Raw genomic sequence first — 14,357 nt, forward strand, 5'->3', positions numbered from 1 at the left:
TTTGTACGTTATCATGGATATATTTAATGAATAATTCATTTCTTGTCTATCTGGAATTTTGCTAACTCACCGGGCAGTATAAAATAAATTAAATCTAAGAAAAAAATGAGATTAAAGATAAAAAAAAGTTAAAGTAATTAAATAATATTTCAATATAACAAAGAATAACACACAGAAAGCTATAATTACATTTATGCCATTTGTTATTATTTCTTGAATTTTTTGTATACTCTAATTTTATTGAATATAAGGATGTATTTTAATATAATTCGTTTTTATCTTACCTTTTGATTGTGTAGTAACAATTATACACGTCCACGCAATGATTTTGTGTGTGTGTGTGTGTGTGTGTGTGTGCGTGCGCGCGCGCGTGTGTGTGGATGTGTGCGTGCGTGTATTGGGATAAAAGACGAAAGGTGTTGTACTGGCGAGGAATTGTCGGACGCCATTTTTTATTATGCGCATGATGAGAGCCATGCATTTCCATTTTTTAAATTCTTTACGACTTTTTATCGTTTCTTTAAAAAGATGCTTTAAATATGTGATAAAACTATGCAATTAAATTTGTAATATTATAATTACAGTACATAAATTATGACTGTTTTATAATTGCATACAGTATAACATTTTTATAATCCATTGTCATATACTGGTTATTTATATTCATTGAAATATGATGAAATATTTTAAAATTAGCTATTTTTTGCTAATATCATGTAAAGTTTTAAATAATTGACTGTCGCTGAAACACTGTTTAAATTATAGACTTCAGACCAATTGGCCAATGACTTATACAGAATATTTTATTTATTTGATTTTAATATATAACTTTTACAAAGATATTTTGATCTGCTACAGATTGCTATAAGAAAAGTAAATTCATATTATTCCCATCAGATAAAAAATATCAAATTTGGATTTATATTTAATGCAAATTGAAGAGCCTAAAAATCGAGCAAGCGTAGACTATTATATAGACAATTTGATAATTTCAATGTATAATTAGAACAAGTTTACATCTGTTTCTATATACTTGTATATGTATATATATATATATATATATATATATATATATATGTATATATGTATATATATATATGATACATATTTAATATTTAAAAATTTTAATGTATTTCTTTAGTGCATGTACGCCAGACTGTGAAAAATTTAAGACATCACACTTTTTATATAATTTATCATCTATAATGTTGCCTTAGATTTAAGAATATTATTTTATACCGAATATTTTTTTACATTATTTGTTAATCCGAAAAATATGCGGTTAAAAATATGTATTTATTTGATAAATAATATGAATGGACATGGATTTTCCAACGAATGTAAATAAGTAAAATTTAATGAAATTACGATTATCTGCTTAAAGTGCGATTAAGAATGAGGGACCAATGAATGAAATTAACTAAGCTCGTCCGTTTTATTAGAAAAGGTATTCGAAAGATACTGTATTATCGATAATATTTAGACGTTAATGTTAAAACTCTATCAAATATCAATTAATGTGTTATGTACGAGCATATATAAGCGAGTGGAGGAAAAAACTAAAGTTTTATTTCACTAAACCAATCTATCTAATCGAAATATTTTATCTTTAATTATGTGGCACACACCTAAACTATTTGTTGATATTACAATTTTTAAAATTAATAATATTTAATTAATGATCAATGTTGTAAGAAATTATCAATTATTGATGTTGTAGGAATATTATTAAAAGTGCCAATGTTAGTACTTTTTCAAATAAGAGAATATATTATGTACTTCGTTAAAATATCTAATTATCACATAAATTTAAGATATGTATATTTTTTCTGTTTCGCTATCTTTCTTCCTCAATTTTATTTTGCAATGTAGTACATCGTTATTGTATAAATTGTACAACATATAGATTCAATACTAACCTATATCTTATTTTTTATTTATATAAGCAAGATATAATTCTTGCTTATCTGCAAAGTTTAAAAATGCATTCAACTCTGGACATTAAACATATTTTGAAATATCGCGTTAAATATTGCAAAACATCATTAAATTATTTATTAATTAAACGTACATTAATTATATTTTAATCAAATTATCTTGTACTTTAGTTTCTTTATTACTATTTATCTAAATTTGAAAAACTGTGGAGGAATGAAAGGAATGTCAAACATGCATGATATGAAATATAAAATAAATTAGTAAATAAATCATAATTGATAAAATAATTGTGCAGTAAAAATCTAAAGTTTTTTTTATAAATCCATCTTTCGAATTCTTTATTATTCATGAAATAGACGAAGTATCTTTTTCTTTCATAAACAGTAAATTTGAAGACAAAATGTTTTTCTTTTGTTATCATTGTTATATCAAGTTTATATATTTTTTTGCCATAAATTTACCATTGTGAAAATTTAAAAATTTAAATGATGAAATGCATTAATGTATCTTTCATCTAAGATATTTTACCAAGAGTTTAAGGTTTTTAAACGCGTAAAATGGTTATGTATAAATAAAAATAATTTGTGCACTTATTTGTAATAAACAGTTGGCATTTCATTCACAGGATGTGCACTATTAAACTGTCGTGTTTCTTTATACCTCTGTTCAACTAGTTACATGTTACGTCAACGTTTGTAAATTATCAGCATAGAAGCGCAGAAATACACATATATAATTCTCGTAGATAAGACATTGTAGACACCATAAACTATTTGAAGTCTCTTTGCGGCATAATTTCTTATTTTTTTGATGCTATTATACCTTCCAATTGAGTCTGAAAATTGTAATTGATTTACGAGAGAGAAATATCTGATTTTTCGAAAATAAAGAAATATGAAAAGTTTTTTTCATGTTTTAATTCCTGTTTCTTATATCTAATTGTTTAAAAATAAATATATTACGTAAAAACAATATTAACAGTATTTAAAACAGTATTTTAACGTAATAAACGTCACATTTCCTTATGCTTCCAAATCAAATAAACACTTTTTACCTTTAGTTGCATATTTGTTTTTTTTAGAAATTGTACTTCCTCCATGTGTTTCTTTTCCTCCGCTTCTCTTAATTCGATTGATCTTTTCTCAGACTGATCATACTTGAGTCTTAATTCCGCAACCGTTCTCTCCAATTCAATTTTTTGTAATTTTAATTCCTCAGCCGTATTAATCAAATTTTCCTTGCCTTGCTCAGCCTGTAAAAATGATTAACAATTATTATTAACGATAAATAAATTTTACAGATTAATTTTGTGGTATCAAAAGATATTTCGTGCGCGCGCGCGCGCGAAATATTATAAACTGCTTATTGTAAACTTGAAAAAATGTGTATAATAATAATATATATTATAGAAAGATAGGTACTTGCAATGCTTTACGCATTCCGAAAGCAATGCTACTTTGATACAATGTCTGATACGCAGCTAATGTCATATTAATTTCATCCCTTACTCGCAATAAAAGTAATCCACGTTCAGCGCAATTTACAGTTACTTGTCGTATTAATTCATCTGAAATGTAATACAATAATGTATATTGAATTTACCTTATGTATTAGAGAGATAAAGTTTTATATATACTTGTGTATACACACACACACACACATACCGAAACATTGGGTATAAAGCTGCCTGCGAACAGGACAAATACCGGTTTCTCTGGCCTGTCTTTGTTGTAATCGCATATCAAGTTGCTCTTGTAAATTTATCACATCTAATCTTGTTGCGGGAGTACTTGACACCTAAATAATAATAATAATAATAATAATAATAATACAGCATATTATTGCATGCCATTTGTCGTACTGTTGTACATTGCATGAAATTGAAAAGATATAGCTTGAAAAGATGGAATGTGTTTAATTTTACACGTTGTGTCCATATTTGGCCATCCTCTTCCCATTCCTTCGGTGGTAAAATTCTATTTAAAATTTGAATAGTTTCTCGTCGTATATCAGTTGAAGGTGGAGTTGTTTGAATTTTGCAAGCAGCAATACCGACTTTTGCAACATCCTTACGTACCTGTTTGTTTAATCAAAACATTAATTTATATACTTAACACATATTTATTGTTTCGTATTTGCATATATATGTACGCGATTATCTTCAAAGAGTTATAAGTTATATAGAAGAAGAAAATGAATAAAAATTTGTCACACCTTCTCTGAATGTGTCGTAATCAAAACTGGATTATCATACTTGACCAACGTGTCCATAGCAGGAATTGTGCGTTCTTTGATCGCCGTCGCCATTTATTTAAATAGAGGATTTACGTAGAATGTAACTAAAAGCGCAATTGTATTATGATATTACACGCTAAATATTATTTATCGCAAGCAACAGGATATCAATGTGCGATAGCTTCCGTCTGTCTATATGAAAGCTGGTAGTTGAGCAATCATCGTCATGGAAACGCACTGATGCACCGCTCATGGGCTCATGCTCACGCGGCACCCGGGGCCGCCCGGAGCTGTCCGGATCCGAGGACCCGCGGCGGCCTCCGCCGCGTCCGACGAGCAACTCGACTCTGCTCATCATCTTTGCCGTTTGATCGTTTCAAGTTTAATCGGCGTTTTAATCGGTTTCAATATTCAATTTTTAATTAAAATGATGTAGGTATAAACTGTATCTTATATTTACCTAATCAAAATCGAATTTTTTTGGAGAGAAAAAATCGAATACAAGATCAAAGTCGACTCTGCCTTGAAGCTGCTCGATAGAGATGCTGCATCCTGCTCGGTAAATAATTTTTACATAATTGCGAAAAATGGAATAAATATAGCGACAAACACGAAGTTTGTAAATAACAGTTTAATATAACAATTTATCATTAAAAAAAATATAAAGTTCCGTGTCAAAAGTACTAGACTGATTATTTTTAAAAATATATATACATGTACATGTAATTGCGCATACACAAAGTTATCCGAAACAAGATTCAGAACTACAATGAGATATCATTATATACAATAAATAGTATCGATAGCACTTTATGATTATTATACAATAATGTATCCAAATCGTAAATCTCTCGTACATTGTTGTTATTATTATTATTATACATTTAAAGATAAAAGATACTACATATAATTTTACATGTAATTTTATATGTAATTGATAATTATATAACTGCGTTCAGTTGTGAAATAAAATGTTCTCTCAATTCATTTGTACTGAAATCGTCCACGTCGTCATTGCTTTCCTCGAAAATATCTTGAACCGTGCCTGTTACGGTTTCTGTACTATCCATCACGATTTCTTCGCAAAACGATGTTGCATGCTCCACATCATTCTTCGTATCAACTTCCATGTCATTCTTTATAGGCTGATGAGTATCATGTTCGTCTGTATTTTGTTTTAAAGAGATCGCTCGTTGTATTTTGTTATTATTTTTACTGGCATCTGAAATATTTTCTGAAATACTCGAGGGAGCTTGCAAAATCGACAATGGTGGAAGCGGAAATCCGTAATTTAACAACTTTTTGTATCCATTCGTACTGCAGATTTCTTTAATTTCCATTGACATTCCTAAAACTCTCTCGGAATAGTCTTCCTTCATACTGTCTATCATTATTTCGTGAAATCTACTCGTATTTCCATCCAAGAGCTTCTTTCTTCTCATAAAGGTTTGCATATTCAACATTTTCCTCTTATATGTATTTGTATTTTTCTCTGCTCGCTCGAGATATTTCGAAGCTTTTTCCAATTTCCAGTTGAGCTCTTTTATTCGTTTATCTCTCTGCTTGATTTGACCCTCTAACTGCCTCTTTTGTTGACACTCGATAGTTATAGTTTTCATTAACTTTTTGTTCATCTCTTCAAAATTATTCATTCTATTTGACAAATCATAAATCAACTTTTGCCTCATATCCATTTGTTTACAGTTGGTTGAAGATGGTGTGCCATCTGGACTTTTATTCAATTCGTTCATCTTTTTTTCCATTTTTTTCGTTCTTAATTTGAACATAAAATTTTCATTTTGCAACTTTTTCTCCAAATCCTTAAGCAAAATGAGTTGATTAGTTAATTGTCCAATGACAGTCTCTTGGAGTTTCACTTTTTGTTGCAATTTCTCGTTTTCACTAGTTTTATTAGTATCATTTGATTGTTCAATAACGCTATTAACAATGGCATTATTCAGATCTAAATCCTTCTCTTCATCCATATGCGATGACAATAATCTTGTAGTTAGACAATCGTCATTTTTCAAATTTGACAAAGCAAGTAATATTTGATCCGAGTTACCTCTCGATGGAATACCACTTGCGATTTGGCGGCTTGGCGAAAAAACATCGTCGTTGCATTTATCTGTAGAGGAATTTGTTTCTATTGGGCAATCGTCTATCGTTATGATCGTTGTAACAGATGTATTATTCTTTTCTTGCTGTAAACAAGTATTATTGTTTTCTTGAATAGTAAAATCTTTTGTATCTTTAAATAAATCTTGCATAATATCAAATACATCCTCGCGATCGCCTGTAACTTTGACTGTAAATTTTTTCGTGTCTAATGTGGCATCGTCTTTATTGTATCGCCTAATTTCAGGCAGATTCAGTTCCTTTTTTACTTCGTTTTCTATTTCCACGATGTCCGAGGTATCGCTGTTATTTATAGAATTTGTATCCTGGAGAGATGCATTTTGAACGGACCTTTTTATAGAGTTGATAATTTCCTCTCGAGTTCTTTGTTTACAAGCTTTCTTTAAAGCACTCCTCACGTTTGCCGCACCGTGTAAATTCTCTCTGCTGGAGACTTGTACATAGTCGAGACAAGTTTCATTAACCTCTTTATTATTAGTAATACTATCGACGCTATCGACATTTGTGATATGCTGTTCCTGCCGTTTATCAATCTCATTAGTCCCACTGTTATAAAATGTATATCTAGGAACTCGTGCAAATTCTTCTCCGCTTTCGCTGCCAAAGATGATCTCGATATTGTCTCTGTTGTCGGAAAGTATATCTCCAATTTCATTCCTCGGCGAATATTTATAATTTATACTTTTGTGAAACGGCAACTGCGTTAGCGACTTCTCTAAAGTTCCTTTCCAATTCCGAGAAATTGAATTTAGTTTCTCCACATTAGATATATTCCTCTCTTCACGGTGACCGTCACAAATTTGTTTTAATTTCTCCTCTATCTCGTCGTAACCATCGTCGACAATTTGATCAATGTCCTGTTTAATTTCCGTTTTTACAGCAACATCCTCATTCTGGTTATCAGTTGAATTTCTCTTTGCTATGAAATTACTAACAGATACTTTATTCTCCGCACTTGTTTGCGACCACTTTTCAAGTTCGTTTTCTTTGGCATTACTCTCTGTCTCCATATTATTATCATCTGAAATTACAATGTTTTCCTGTTGAAGATTATTCGTAATATCGATGTATTGCCCATGAAATACCTGTTTGTCGTCTATCTTTTTTGGACTTGAACGATTTGCCTGCTGATACGCAAACGACCGTACAGATGGATTATCAATGTCCTGCGAGTCGGAATCTTTTTCTTCCAGGTGGCCAATTGACGAATGTTCGGTATCATTTTCCAAAGACTCGGTCATGTAAACATTTTCATATTCGTTCTCACTTTTGATATTTGCTAACTTGATGCGCTTCTTGGCAGACTTTCTGGTTGACGTTACGGTAAAAATAGACGGGATGGCATTTTTCTTCAGTCTGATTCTACCATTTTGGGTTATAGACCACTCCTCAGGTTCAAAATGTACGTGACAAAGAAAGGAATTGTTAGATGGTTCCCAATCGGCCCTGGCGACGCGATCCTGCCAGATTTTTCTCAACTTTGGATCGCGAGGGAAACATTTCATGATGTAACCCTTTTCACTGCGATTATTGCAACCGACAGCCGCGCAACCTGGCATTTTTTTCAATCAAACGAATGGTCAGTCGAGTGAAGGATAACCTACAAATTTGAAACGTCAAAATTAAAGCATAGAAATTAGAAATGCTGCAAAAAAAAAAACACATGTAGCACACAGTGTGTGAATTGTATTTCAATAAAAAAAGGCGAAAAAAAAGGAATGCATTAAAAGTGCGATATACACGTTCCGTATATTTCCTTCGAGTTTTATTTACCAGAAGTGCGAAAATCAGATTTCATCGTAAATCCGCTTTCGGCGGAAAGTGCAGTTAAAACGAATAGGCTTTTAATTATATACTTTTTATACAAATTGTTTTTGAAAATTTGATACGATATTACGAAAAAAAATTCAAAATTCTGCTTACCCCTCTTTTCACATTAACTTCATTCTCGTTCCAAAGAAAGTAGCTTGTACGTGTAACACATAATATATAACACTCCTCAGCAGAAGGGGATAATATCGCCTGTAAACGTTCGCATTATTAATGTGAATTATATACGTGAAGGTTAAGAAACTTTTCAACTTGGACGCGCAAATGATATATTGTCAAGCTTTCTTACAGCACGAAGTATATGCTGGGATTCTACGTGTCGTGGTCGTCGTCGTCGTCGTCGACGTCGTCGTCGCCCGTCGATGTCGTCGCGTACATACGCCTGATACGCCGCAAGTGCCGCAACATCAGCAACATGGCCGCAGCGCTCCGTACTTTGGTACTCCGGTATTACATATTTTATTTGTAGCCAATGAGATTTCGGGTGCGGTTTATTTCATGTCTGTCAAATAAATTATATGATATACATATAAACGTCGATTAAGCCTTCCTTCCGCGCGGGTTCAACAGTTCCGATCAATAGCTTTCTCTCACTTTTTTTAACCTTACCCAACAATATCACAGTTGATCAGACAGAAAGAAACTGAGATGTATTAATAATCTCTAATAGAGGTTAACCCAAATAGGTTAAATTGTTTACCGCGCACAAGTGTATTTTGCAGCTGAAAGCTGCACGATGAATAAAAATACCCGTGAAACAACACCAGGCGATGGCTTACGATCATTGCGGAGCACTACGTTATTTCGTGCCATTAATTTCGAGTTGTACGTCAAACCGGTAAGAGATCATGAAACTGGATTATTCCTGGCCGAAATTCAGTTCCACATCGTACGTCATTTCATTAATGAAATATATTACTTGCAGAACAAAACCATTATGATATTTGGTATTATAGCAATGTTGGGCTGTTCGGGATATATATTTTATATGAATTCTAATCAGAAGAAGAATGATTATCATGCTATGGTTAAATCGGACGAAACAGTGGTATTGGTGAAAAAAGCTTCCAAGTGGACTGATTAAGTAAGAAATTCCTAATGAATAATGAATATTGAATTATTTTGCAGTTAAATAATTGATTCAAGTTTTTCAAAATATGTACGTATATTGTACATACATGTATATGTTTACATAGATTCAAAGACTTTAGGACAATTGCGTAAAGTACAAATTACAAGATTATAATAATCGAAACAGGCAAAAATATCTATGTATCGTTTAACAAAAGAATTAATAAAAGATTAGTAATTAAAACTTATCATCTTTTTAAAATTGTATTAAATTTGCTTTGCGAGATGCCATCGCCTCTGATAACATAACATTATTATTAGCATTATTAGTATATTCTAATGTGATTTGTATTTATTATCAACTGATATTCATTATTAAACTATATTTGAACAATAAGAGAATTGATTTTTTAAGATTTGCGAAATGTTGTCTAAATACATATACATCACACATAACTTTTCTAAAATGGCTTGCACACATTAATCTGTAATTGTTACAAACATCTATTGTCCCAATATGTGACAAAGTGATTGTACAATGAAATTTTTATTTATCGAAATATATTTCACAATATTTCATAATATCCAACAGAATTTTATTGTAAAAATAATATAGTTACAATTATATCGTCATCTATATTTCATGGATAATATGTCATAAAGATTTTATTGATAACAGTTTTATTGATAAGTTAACATGTATCTTTCTATCTACATTCTACATATGTATACATATGCGCCGCACATTACATGGTAATGTACAATATATAGTATATAATTTTATACAGAATTTTAAATTCTTTTAATCAATTTAAAAAATCAACATTTATAGTGTATCTAAATTTATACAATTTTACTGCAAATTGATATAGTTGGCAGTATTTGATATTTCTTTTTCCAATTTATTGAAAACATGTGTATTTTTCATGATTATTTTCATGATTAAAATTAAGATTCTAATTTCTGAATAAAATAATTATCATCAAAGTATATTCACACGCGTTATTACTACTTTGTCATACATATATCTGATATATACGTAATATTTTTCATGCGCATCGTTGTTCTTGCTATTCAATTTACATTTATCAATAGATTTATTTTGATAATTTGGAAAAATGTAATAAGATACATATAATTCTAATTTGTATATGCGTATACACACTCTTATACAAGGAAGCCCACTGTGTGTTGAAGAATAGATACCGCTAAGAAAAATGTAATTATGTAGTAGTTAACTATATTTCTCTACCAACATATAACGATATTTATAAACTACCTTTCCTTTTCTTGTTTCCTTAACGGATTTTTATTTGTATAGCGCCGTTATATTCTAAAAATAGCTAAAAATTTTCAATATCAAGCCAACTATATATATTTACTCTTCTGGTTATTAATTTAGAGCACTCAAAAATTTTCACGCCATAACAGTTTTCCTAAGCTACTATAGATATATAACTCTTTTACTTTTAATATAAACGACATACACACATACACACACGCACGAATTATATACATATATATAATTCTTTATATAACAACACATCGAAAATTTGGCATCATTCTAATACTTTGCAGCATTTTGTACTTTATTCTGTAAAATTTTGTGACAAAGAAGAATGAGAAATAAAACAATTTATCACAGGAACGATAATCTTATATAAATTAATTTGATGTCATGTAAAAGACAAAATGCATGACTTTATTCAACAAATTTAAATATTAGTAAAAACAAATTATTTCTTTGGTTACTAATTGGAAATTGAATTTTGTCAAATAAATATAAATATATATTGCCATATTTTCAATATTGATCAATATTGAGGCCTGGTTATTAATTTGTATTTGTAAATATTCCATCTTAACACGTACAATCGTCTTGTGCTTCGGGGAATAGCTTTATCGTTTCATTAATTGCGTTTGCCACATAATCCAGATTATTTTCATTAAGTCCGCACATATTTATACGCCCACTGCGTAACATATAAATGTGATAATGATCTCTTAGATGCTGCACTTGCTTCTCTAAAAGAAAATTAAAAGGAAAAAAAATTTTTATAACTAGTTTTATCAAACTGCATTGTAAAATCAAAAATATAATTTTTACAACTAACCAGCAAGTCCTGTATATGAGAACATTCCAATTTGCTCAATAATATGATCCCAAACACCTGGAATACCTAATTTGAGCAGTCTATGATGCAAACCTGCTCTCATTTGTTTAATTCTACTAGACATTGTTCTAATATGATCCTTCCTAAAATATCAAATTAAAATAATTAGAATGATTGTTTTTTTTTTTTATGTTTTATGTGTGTATTTTACAAGATTTTTAACAAATCAATACCATTCCTCAAAAAATTCCGGATTCCTCAGGACAGTTGCAACAATTCGAGCACCATGATTAGGAGGATTGCTATACATTCCTCGGATAATTAACGTTAATTGTGATTTCATTTCAACCATCTCCTTTGTATCGGCCAACACAAAAACCATGTTACCGACTCTTTCGTTGTACAATCCAAAATTTTTTGCAAAACTTTGTGTACATATGAATTCGATTCCACGTTCGGCAAACATTCGTACAGCATATGCGTCTTTATCTAAATCTCCACTTGCAAAACCCTATTAAGGATCAATTAGCAGATTTATTAGAGTGAGCTATAAACAGAATTATATAATCGTAACTTTGTTATCTATTCACTTAGATATTGATACCTGATATGCACTGTCAAATAATGGAAAAAGGTGTTTATCCTGTATTACGTCAGCTATTTTAGTCCACTGCTCCGGAGTTGGATCGCATCCAGTAGGATTATGTGCACACGAATGCAGAATAATTACAGCATTTTCTGGAGCATCTCGTAAATCACGGAGCATTCCTTCTATATCGATATTACGGGTCTTTTCATCCCAGTATGTGTATTCACGAGCATTTTTAAAGCCTCCATTAGTAAATACCAGTCTATGATTTTCTGCCAGCACATAATCTTATAATATGAAATTTTTCACTAATAGATGGAATAGAATAACATATTATTCTTTTTAAATTTACTTACCCCAGGAAGGTTTACTATAGTAAAAGGTATCGTAATGTAGAATACGACTCAAAAATTCAGCGGCAACACGTAGTGCGCCAGTACCAGAAAGCGACTGAATACCAAAGGCACGGTCTTGGGCAATAACAGGAGAATTTGTGCCTAATAACATGCTTGTAGCAGCTTCACTAAATGCTTCTAAGCCAAGAACTGGTAAATATTCATGATTTTGTAAATCATCTGCTGCAAGTAACTTCTCTACTTTTCTTACAACTGGTAGAACCCATGGTTTACCTTCGTTAGTACGATAAGCTGAAAGAGATTCTATATTTTTTAGTTATTCATTATAAATATATAAAATATTATAATTATAAAATTAATCATGTAGATTACAAAGAAAAACATAAATTAAGCTTTAAAGCATGCAAAATTTCAAGAAATGTTCATGCAAATTGGAAAATAATTATTCTACATGTAATTCTATGTATGTATATTTATTTTCTATTTATCTATTAATATTTAATATTAATATACTTGTATTGACAAATTAATTTGTTAGATTTTAAGTGTGGTATTTAATAACATATGCATTGATTTATATTTATTTTTATATGTTTTCTTGAGATAATTGTGTAAGAGAAATTGTGCATGCGCGCGCGTGTGTGTGTGTGTATGTGTGTATGAATGTGGAATATTATGTAATCACTCTGGATCAAAGTGATTCAAAGGTATAAAGTATGAAGATAAAAGAAAGTAGATCTTGTTATACCTACCTCATATATAACATTTATTTACATTTATTATTAAAATATCCTAATTTAACAATAAAAAGTGTTTGGCTTTTCAAAGAGCTTGTTAAGAGCAAGCATCATATAACTATATAAATCTGTGTGCACAAAATTAGTCCTGCTTTTCAAACAAAATTGAGAAAACTAAATGGTCTTGAATGTGTAATAATTGTAAAAAAAAATAAAACAGTTACATACCTCCTATTGTAAGATTAACTTTGTTTTCATAAGTATCGTCGAGATATGCTTTTTGCAATGCAAAAACCTCGATAGGAGGCCCCAATTCTATTCCCGTGAATCTGGTGCTCATCGTGTCAATACTGTCGATGCGAGACAGCAGTAGATAATAACAGTGGCGAGGTAATAATATAAAATAGAATTCGTGAGAAAGAAAAGCTCACAGTTGTGCAGCGTGAATAGAAATAGATATGCTGGAAAATAGGCAAAGCAGTGTTGAAACGAAATCGCGCGAAGATAGACGAAGTATAATAATCCTTTAGTCTGACTGTGTGTATGTGCGTGCGTATATGTACACTCAATTTTTTACACTATGCACCGATTGACGTAAAGACCGGCAAGAGGGGACGGAAAAACGACGTAGCAAGTAACTAACTTCACTTGCGTATCGTGTCATGTGCAATGAAGCAAGTGACAGCAGTAGTTCTCAAATGCATCTGATTATTAAATGGTATTTAAATTTGACCGAATGTAATCTTCAGGAGGTGCTTGCGTTCCGGAATTCACGGTATATCATTTTATCCTTGTCATTACACCGAATGTTAAACAAGGATAAAATAATATCTAGATGCACCTGGGTGAAGTTTCTGAACGCAGCCCAATTGAATACGTGTATATGTGATCCTAGTGCAGATGCACTGCTTTGACACTATCAGAATTATTTCTCTAAAATTTAATATTTTAATTTATCGCGTAAGTAGGTTACAATGAGACTTAAATCTAGAGATAAAAGAATCTTTCTTTGTCTCAAGTCCCGGATCGCGCGGCAACTACGCAATAAAATGGGATGTTTTGATTGGTCAATGCGGATGGACCAACGACATATATATATAGACCGAGCATTCTGTCAGAGAGGATCCTGAGAGCGGCCATGCCCGCGATTTAGCTGGGACAGGCGATTGAGCTGGTTTCAGCGCCTCTATGTCCACAAAACGTGGACATTGAACTACGTAGCCAATGTCCACGATTTTGTCGGTTATGTCCACGATCTTTTGGTGGTGATCCGTGCTATGTCCACGGTTGTGTTCCGTGCTATGTGCAGGAATGCGAGTAGGTAAGATAGACAAGGACGGACATCAAT

At 31.3% G+C, this 14,357-nt stretch overlaps 4 protein-coding genes across 7 annotated transcripts; 1 reads left to right on the top strand and 3 right to left on the bottom strand.

Moving 5' to 3' along the window:
- Positions 1 to 2,567: 2,567 nt before the first annotated feature.
- On the bottom strand, positions 2,568 to 4,401 carry LOC105452516 (33 kDa inner dynein arm light chain, axonemal). Its single transcript, XM_011693694.1, has 6 exons — positions 4,153 to 4,401; positions 3,863 to 4,015; positions 3,603 to 3,735; positions 3,360 to 3,505; positions 2,993 to 3,190; positions 2,568 to 2,773 (listed from the first exon to the last, which is right to left on the bottom strand). The coding sequence occupies exons 1-6, from the start codon at positions 4,243 to 4,245 to the stop codon at positions 2,738 to 2,740; spliced, it is 759 nt and encodes a 252-aa protein (XP_011691996.1). The 5' UTR covers positions 4,246 to 4,401; the 3' UTR covers positions 2,568 to 2,737.
- A 388-nt stretch (positions 4,402 to 4,789) lies between these two features.
- LOC105452519 (kinesin-like protein KIF27) lies at positions 4,790 to 8,520 on the bottom strand. Of its 3 annotated transcripts, XM_011693697.1 has the most exons (3): positions 8,432 to 8,520; positions 8,236 to 8,334; positions 4,790 to 7,912 (listed from the first exon to the last, which is right to left on the bottom strand). In XM_011693697.1, the coding sequence occupies exon 3, from the start codon at positions 7,869 to 7,871 to the stop codon at positions 5,115 to 5,117; it is 2,757 nt and encodes a 918-aa protein (XP_011691999.1). In that variant the 5' UTR covers positions 7,872 to 7,912; positions 8,236 to 8,334; positions 8,432 to 8,520; the 3' UTR covers positions 4,790 to 5,114. The 3 variants fall into 3 exon arrangements, with proteins under 3 accessions (XP_011691999.1, XP_011691998.1, XP_011692001.1); XM_011693696.1 differs by having other exon boundaries at positions 8,236 to 8,474; XM_011693699.1 differs by lacking the exons at positions 8,236 to 8,334; positions 8,432 to 8,520 and having other exon boundaries at positions 4,790 to 7,333; positions 7,398 to 7,490.
- Positions 8,521 to 8,568: 48 nt separating this feature from the next.
- On the top strand, positions 8,569 to 10,861 carry LOC105452518 (small integral membrane protein 8-like). The gene is made up of 2 exons (XM_011693695.1): positions 8,569 to 8,980; positions 9,068 to 10,861. The coding sequence occupies exons 1-2, from the start codon at positions 8,879 to 8,881 to the stop codon at positions 9,224 to 9,226; spliced, it is 261 nt and encodes an 86-aa protein (XP_011691997.1). The 5' UTR covers positions 8,569 to 8,878; the 3' UTR covers positions 9,227 to 10,861.
- Positions 10,862 to 11,038: 177 nt separating this feature from the next.
- LOC105452520 (probable aspartate aminotransferase, cytoplasmic) lies at positions 11,039 to 13,758 on the bottom strand. 2 transcript variants are annotated; one of them, XM_011693700.1, is made up of 6 exons: positions 13,238 to 13,758; positions 12,273 to 12,563; positions 11,932 to 12,203; positions 11,561 to 11,838; positions 11,328 to 11,470; positions 11,039 to 11,238 (listed from the first exon to the last, which is right to left on the bottom strand). In XM_011693700.1, exons 1-6 carry the CDS (start codon positions 13,347 to 13,349, stop codon positions 11,075 to 11,077), a joined length of 1,260 nt encoding a protein of 419 aa, XP_011692002.1. In that variant the 5' UTR covers positions 13,350 to 13,758; the 3' UTR covers positions 11,039 to 11,074. The 2 variants fall into 2 exon arrangements, with proteins under 2 accessions (XP_011692002.1, XP_011692003.1); XM_011693701.1 differs by having other exon boundaries at positions 11,932 to 12,188; positions 13,238 to 13,753.
- Positions 13,759 to 14,357: the final 599 nt, after the last annotated feature.

This window comes from Wasmannia auropunctata, unplaced genomic scaffold, assembly GCF_000956235.1.
Source record: "Wasmannia auropunctata unplaced genomic scaffold, wasmannia.A_1.0 LD336030.1, whole genome shotgun sequence".
Taxonomy (NCBI): domain Eukaryota; kingdom Metazoa; phylum Arthropoda; class Insecta; order Hymenoptera; family Formicidae; genus Wasmannia; species Wasmannia auropunctata.

Excerpts from the sequence above, each read along its gene's own strand:
- LOC105452516 (XM_011693694.1), bottom strand. The coding sequence starts at position 4,245 with ATGGCGACGGCGATCAAAGAACGCACAATTCCTGCTATGGACACGTTG. Across the intron at positions 3,191-3,359 it reads GAATGCGTAAAGCATTGCAA|GCTGAGCAAGGCAAGGAAAA; the intron begins GTACCTATCTTT and ends TCATTTTTACAG. Across the intron at positions 2,774-2,992 it reads AAACAAATATGCAACTAAAG|ACTCAATTGGAAGGTATAAT; the intron begins GTAAAAAGTGTT and ends TACAATTTTCAG.
- LOC105452519 (XM_011693697.1), bottom strand. The coding sequence starts at position 7,871 with ATGCCAGGTTGCGCGGCTGTCGGTTGCAATAATCGCAGTGAAAAGGGT.
- LOC105452518 (XM_011693695.1), top strand. The coding sequence starts at position 8,879 with ATGAATAAAAATACCCGTGAAACAACACCAGGCGATGGCTTACGATCA. Across the intron at positions 8,981-9,067 it reads TCGAGTTGTACGTCAAACCG|AACAAAACCATTATGATATT; the intron begins GTAAGAGATCAT and ends TATTACTTGCAG.
- LOC105452520 (XM_011693700.1), bottom strand. The coding sequence starts at position 13,349 with ATGAGCACCAGATTCACGGGAATAGAATTGGGGCCTCCTATCGAGGTT. Across the intron at positions 12,204-12,272 it reads CTATAGTAAACCTTCCTGGG|ATTATGTGCTGGCAGAAAAT; the intron begins GTAAGTAAATTT and ends TCATATTATAAG. Across the intron at positions 11,471-11,560 it reads CCGGAATTTTTTGAGGAATG|GAAGGATCATATTAGAACAA; the intron begins GTATTGATTTGT and ends TTGATATTTTAG.